The sequence below is a fragment of the Melanostigma gelatinosum genome, assembly GCF_949748355.1.
Source record: "Melanostigma gelatinosum genome assembly, chromosome: 2".
NCBI classification, from domain to species: Eukaryota; Metazoa; Chordata; class Actinopteri; order Perciformes; family Zoarcidae; genus Melanostigma; species Melanostigma gelatinosum.
In genome coordinates, this window is record NC_136635.1 from 19,609,187 (window position 1) to 19,615,931 (window position 6,745).

At 46.0% G+C, this 6,745-nt stretch overlaps 1 protein-coding gene across 1 annotated transcript in view; it reads right to left on the reverse strand.

Annotated features, from left to right (window-relative positions):
* Positions 1–6,743, reverse strand: part of LOC306794246 (bromodomain adjacent to zinc finger domain protein 2B-like) — a gene marked incomplete at its 5' end in the record, with an annotated part of 28,399 nt that extends 21,656 nt beyond the window's left edge. Inside the window, 7 exon segments of the mRNA XM_079292265.1 lie at positions 631–1,257; positions 1,450–1,671; positions 1,803–1,999; positions 2,628–2,789; positions 2,896–3,087; positions 6,567–6,725; positions 6,728–6,743. Coding sequence (XP_079148391.1) covers positions 631–1,257; positions 1,450–1,671; positions 1,803–1,999; positions 2,628–2,789; positions 2,896–3,087; positions 6,567–6,725; positions 6,728–6,743 — 1,575 coding nt within the window.
* Positions 6,744–6,745: the final 2 nt, after the last annotated feature.

The window sequence follows — 6,745 nt, forward strand, 5'->3', positions numbered from 1 at the left end:
TAGTTATTAACTACAGTAGACAATAACAAGACATTCACTTATCCACAGGAACTCAGGACTGTCATGTGCATGTATAAATAGAAACATTCAAATATCTTAGTTGTCTAGTTGTTTTTCTATGTCCAACGGTTTACTCAAACAAGCACTGCCTCCTAAATCAACTGTACAAAACAAAGATTCTCTCTGATGTCCAACTACAGTTGTTGCTCGGGGCCGTGTTACAATTTTAAAGAGGCCCTTTAAAACATGATACAAAATCCCAGCCTCATATGAATGGGACATTGCAACAGCCGATGATTATATTTTTTAAATTGAGTGTGCAGCCTCACCAGCAGCAGTTCTGCGACTGTCTACAGATGTTGCTTGCTTGGATGTCGTGTGAAACACATGTGGTAAATGGCCAGCAGATTAAAAGAGGTGCTGGTAGTGGAGTGGTATTGATGAAGAAAAACAGAGAAATCCAACCGCACACTAAGCTCCAGTGGATAAATTCATTCCTGTCAAGTTGATAGGAATAACTTTGCTCACTAAAGCTGACTGTTCAGAAATAATGTGTCTCATTTGCGTGGATATGGTAATAAATAAAATGAAAAATGGTAGTATTCAACTGCTGTTATCAGGGTGGCTTACCTGTTTAAGCCTGAACTCACTGATCTGCGCAAGTGAAGCTTCCAGCTGTTTCCTTTTGTTGGATTTGGCAGAGCCAGGAACAGCGCGCCGAGGAGGCTTCAGCGAGGACTTCTGGGAGCTTCTTACAGATGAGGTCGAACCAAAGGGTTTTGGGGAGGTAGGCAGTGGGAGAGTCGAGCGAGGTGGAGAGGGCAAGGAGAGAGGCTTAGGGGAGGAGCAGAGGGAGAGGGGCAATTGCTGGGGGGAGGAGGAGGGCAGCAGTTTGGGAGGTTTGGGAGAGGCAGTGCTGGAGAGGGCCTTCGGAGACGTGGTGAGGGCGATGGGGGAGGAAGAAGGTGAGAACTCCCTGCGGGGCTGAGAGAGGAGTGCCAGGGGCTTTGAGTTGGCAGCCAGGCCAGTGGACTGGATCACACTGAAGTGTTGCTGTGGCCCCTCGATCCGGGACCTGGAGCTGTGCAGGGCCAGCGGCGAGGTTTGGGACAAGGCCGGAGGGGAGGCAGAGCAGGGGAAGGGCACGAGGTTTGGGGGGTTGGAGGAGACCTTCTGGGCCCTGCTGTCTTTCTTGTCATGGGGTTCCCCAGAGAGTGGTCTGTTCGTCTTTGTAGTTCCAGTGCTTGGTATCAAAACCTGGGGAGGAAATGAAAAAAAGAACTGTTAAAACATAGCTTCTAGGTGTGGCCATTAAGTTGAATTCATTCAACATTTTGGGCGCTATTTAGCTGGCTTCCTGCTTTGCAATCGCAAAAAAAACCAGATTCATTTGTCTCTATTTTTCAAGTTTACCAAAAAAATACTTGAACTCTAGATTATCTGCTTTACCTTTGTTTTCATCTTTGACCGCTTCTCAGAGTCTGATAACTCACTCTGCTTGTCCTCCTCGTCGTCATCCTCGTCATCCTCGTCATCATCATCGTCGTCTTCGTCATCCTCCGCCAGGTCTTCCAGATCACTGCTGAGGGACCCGTCACTTGAGCTGTCTGAGGAAGTGCCTGACTCACTGTTGCTCGCCACACAAGTGTCTGCTGGCTTCTTCCGTGGCTTCTGAGTTGAGAGAGAGAGAGAAAAAAAAAGAAGAAGCAAGAATCAGCCACACTGTATACAATGCATTACTTGTGCATTTCATGTGTCACGTCTTTTTAAAACTGAGGGATGAACTAAGTCTCAGGACTGACCTTCTCTTTAGTTTTGTGGATCGGCTTGTCCGCCAACTCTGCTGGATTGCTCTGAGGGATGCTGCGGTGACTGTTAGAAGGATCTGAATTTTTGGTTGGCTTGCTCAATGCCTGGACAGGAGCCGGACTCGCAGAAAAGCTCCCTGATTGTGTGGTGGGAAGATAGACCCCGCTGCCATTTACTGCCCCATTCACCCCTGGAAACACAAACCAGAGCAGCCGTATTAATAATCAGCTCCATCTTTTCCAGGGAACTTTGCTACGCGGGATAATGAAATATCTGGAACTAACTGCAGAATGGAACAAGGCTAATAAAAATATTGATTTATACATGTATCTCATCAAACATGCTGGCTGCGCAAGGCACAAGTCCAACATGACTGGTTTACAAAATAAAAGATAAATTAAAAGATACTGTGAAATTAAAAGACTGCAAGAAACAGAGATTACGAGAGGGAACACGGGGGGGGGGTGTTGTACAGAATCACTAAGTGAGCGCTGAAAGTCATTAAATCTGTCTTGAAAAGGAGAAATCTCATCATAGGACAAAGTGGATTTCGGTTGTGGAAGAAGAAGAGAGTTGGTTGGAGAGGAGGGACAAAAAAATAGTTACTTAGAAAAGTAACCGATTAATTCACATACTTCAACACTCACTTAACACTTGATGATATTACTATAAGGATATGTTGATGTTTCATTTGAAACAAATTGAAATGTTCCTTTGTCCCCTGCTTCTCTCCTGCTATGTCTATTACAATAACCAATTTTCTGTGTTCGCAATGTAACTGAGGATCAAATGATTGGGTCTTCAGGGGAGGGCTGTACCTTTAGGTGGGGCATGGCTATTCTTGCCGGGCATCGTGATCTGAACAGGACTGGCGCTGTGGTTGGGCTGAATGTGAGGGCTGAAGAAGGGAGGGAAAGTGATGAAAGAGGGGAGAAAGGCAGCAGCTCCCCGTCCATGGGCCTCAGCGGCTCGCCACCACTCTGTTGGACGGGAGGGGGGGGGGGGGGGAGAGGAGAGGAGAGGAGAATTAATGATCCATTCCCATTTAGTCAATTGAACCCAAAACTCAAAAGTATTTTGTCTTACCAGAGAGAGCTCCTAGCTGGGGGAGGGCAGCCAGAGCAGCTGACATGCCCAGGGAACCCAGGCCTCCGAACTCGGGCCTGCCTGCTCCGGCAGTGTAGAGGGCTCCGAAGGCTGGGTGGCTGACCAGAGGGAAGGCACTTGACAATGTGGAGCCAATAAAGGGCTGCTCTCCTGCGACCCCAAACAGACGGCCTGAGAGAGAGCCAAACCAAGAAGGACGTGTTCAAGTACTTTCAAATGAAATGCAATCCATAACAAGTAGTCGTGTACGACAACACACTGGCCATTTTCTTGTGGGAAGTTGTTAGTATTTAATGGCGTTTTGTTGTTTCAAGCTACTGTTTCAGTTTAGGTTCTGATATAACAGTCCTATATCACAGGATTAAATCATGATTTCCATACAAGAGGTGAACTCTAGTTTCTAAAAATACTTCATTTTACTCTTTGTACGTATCTAAAAAAAAAAGTTTTGTATTTGTTTATGTGTGTAGACCGAGAACGCTGTTCACAAATTACCTCGCTGAGCTCTTTTCATGTGAGCCCCATCAGGGCGTAAAGAACTAGACATAAACAGCTGTTGAAAGTGTCGACTATAGAAGAATTAAATACAGAACGACGTCTTCTATTTGTGTAAGAATTAACTTCAAATTTAGCTTTCACTGAGTGCAAAAAGCACCTCATTTCAGAGGGCAGCCGTACTGTTTCTGAGCATGACTGACGACTGCTTCAGCGTGATGCTGTTCTGTTCTGTACAGAATTTCAGCACACATGTTTGTGTATTGATATTTCTTCAGTTTAGACCGTGTCAGGACTTGCTGCATGCGCTATGGGGCAAAGACCGCATAGTGTCGGTGAGAAAAAAGCAGTGTTTGCATAAGGTGTAAAAAGAGAACCGCTTTCTATCCTTTTTTGGCATTCAATTTCCGCACAGAAGAATACTTCATCAACATCATCATCGTCTAGCGTTTTCCTGAGCACAATCATTTCTGGCAGGGGCGACTGCCACGTATTACCTCCTCCCAGAGTCAGATGCAATTTGGTGTGAGCATATTTCATGCAAATTCAATTTCTCTTCCAGAAAAAGGAGCGCAAGCATGCTTGGTGCCTCTGCATAAGCCAGGTAATACATGTGCAAAGAAAAAAAGTGATGACTGAAGAAAAGGAAAGCGTTGTGCATGGTGTAGATGAAAATGTCAAACTACTATACACTTGCACACACCACAGAAATGTAAAACAGAGTGACACCGGAGCTCAGTGTTTTCTCAACTAATGCAGTCTGGGATGTCATTATCCAGAGGGAGACTTTACAGAGTTATGTATGCCCGACTGAAACACTGAGGAAGGCGGTTAATCAACACGATTCTGCAGAGGCAACTCCGAGACTATATTTAAAGTGAGAATCAAACCGTTTGTGGCAATGTGGCGAGAAAACGCAAGCCCCACCGGCGTGCCAGCGGTGTGACGTATGAGAATATAGCCCCTTTTGTGTTGGTTTCAAGGCCCCCCCCCCCCCTCTCTCCACCACAAGACAGCAAGATCTGCCTTTTGAATGTCATTAGAATATGTTGAATATGTAGAGGCCGCCTTGCCAGCGTCAGCTAGCGGATACGAAGATAAATGACTGCAATGCAACCCCCAGAAAGGCCAGCCACAGCATTCACTTATGCCTGGGGTGCCTACCTCTCCCCCTACCCCGCGCGCACACCCCTCTCCTTTCTAGGCATCTGCAAACGCCTTTTCAATATTAATGCAGGCTTCCAGAAGGCGAATAATTAAATCTAAAAATTTGAAGCGAGAGAGAAGCACGGGAAAGACATACCTAGGATTACCTGCTCTCTCCTCCTCACTCTGGCTCTGTCTGTCTCTCTCTCTCTCTCTCTCTCTCTCTCCCGCTCTCTCTCTCGCTCTCTCTCTCTCTCTCTCTCTCTCTCTCTCATTCTGTTTCAATCCTTCCTCCACTCTGACAAACTGCACCGCCTGCTTTTTTCATGTTTGGATGCAGCCGAAGGGGGATTAATTTGTTGTTTGTTGCAGTCAATCAAATTTTCACAGACAGATTTAAGTTAATTGCATCCGTGAGTTGATCCCAGAAGAAGAGAGTGCTACAAGCGCTGATCGGCTTTTATTCTCCAAGTGATATCCTCATCAATGACACACGCGTGCACAAACAGACACAAACAGACACACACACACACACACAGTGAGTCCGTGCTCATTTATATGTTCTTCAGATTTTGTTTTTCCTTAAGTGTTATTGGCACGTTGGCAAAGGACCTTGAATCAACGCCTTCACAGTCTGTGATGACACGATATCGTTGCAATATGTAACTACTGATGTTACCTGCTTGCACAGTTCACTCGACATGTTCTTGTTGATCTGGTTGAGAATGTTTTTCCTTTTAATTAGAATACTTGGCTCTGGGAAAGCCAAGGAATACTTCAACTTGTTTGGCTTATTTGTGAATGTGATTGTGTATACATACAGTATTACATAGTATTTGCATTACAAGTCCACGCGATGAGCGAGGTACGACGTCGGAAAGAGGTTGGCTTGCTTACAAATACGCACACACAGCGCAGCAGAAGTTCAGAGCTAACAGCCTGCCTCTCAGCATTTCATTTGACGCTCAGTCCAAAATCGCTTATCTAGAAAATCTGAGCACACGTAATGGCACAGAGGGATAAGAGGGATGTATAATGCATGAGGAGGAGATGCTCCTAATGGCTTCTTCTTTGGGGCAACACTGAGGAGTTGGAGGACAAAACAAGGGGCTTTATTTTGCTTTCTCCTTCATCTGCTCGTAACAGACAGAAAACACAACAATCGGGGAGAATATGCGATTCCCTGCTCAGCGCAATCTTGGTTGTTTTTTTGTGCATGTGTGTGTGTGTGTGTGTGTACAGCGGGGCTTATGAAAAAACAGCAAGATATTAAGAAATGAGGAGAAGGAGAGCATGAGCAAATGATTCACTCGCTCTCACAAGGGATATCTGAAAAGCACACAGAGATACAAACACACACACACAAATATACACACTCCTCTTTGCCTAATGGCTTTGACCAATACATAGAAAAGAGGCTGGAAGCTGGACAGGGCTGACTAGACACTGAGTGGCTGACAAATGTTAAATCATGCAGGCAGAAGGTCTCTCTCTCTGTCTCTCTCTCTCTCACACACACACACACACACACACATATGCATGCACAAGTGTCGTGCTGAGCCTGACTCTGAGGCAGCTGGAGCCGGAGAGCTGAAGGTTGTCAGGAGACATGGCGAAGCATGTGTGTGTTTCTCACACAAAAGAGCCCCCTAATTGTTTGGGATTCATTAATGCAGCAGCTTTTCAATTGCAAACCAAGCTGTCAGGAAAAAAAAAAAAATCCTTGTAGCTGGGAGAGAGGTGTATTCACACAGGCAAAATAACTGTATAATTAATACTGGAGGAAACTCATTCTTCATGGTAAGTAAATGAAGAGGATTCTGAATGCTATCGAGACTTGAAGGTGACCATATTTGGCATGTTTTTGTATGGCTGTATTGAAAATGTTTGCAATGTGCGGCTGGTACTTTTTTCTCTCTCTCGCTCTCTCTCTCTTCTGTACATGTGGGGTTTTTTTTTTTTTTGAAGAGACGGAAGATCGACAGAGGGAGGAAAAAAGCGTTTCTTACCAGAGGTGCTGAGGTTGGATCCCAGCGCCGAGGGGCTCGGGGCCAGGCTGCTCTTAGAGTGGGGAGCAGGGGATGATGCAGAGGACGAAGAGGAGGAGGAGGAAGAGGCCGCAGGGGAGGAGGTGCGAGCAGCAGACAGGGTGGGCGCAGGGGAGGCCAGCGCTCTCCAGACTCCATAA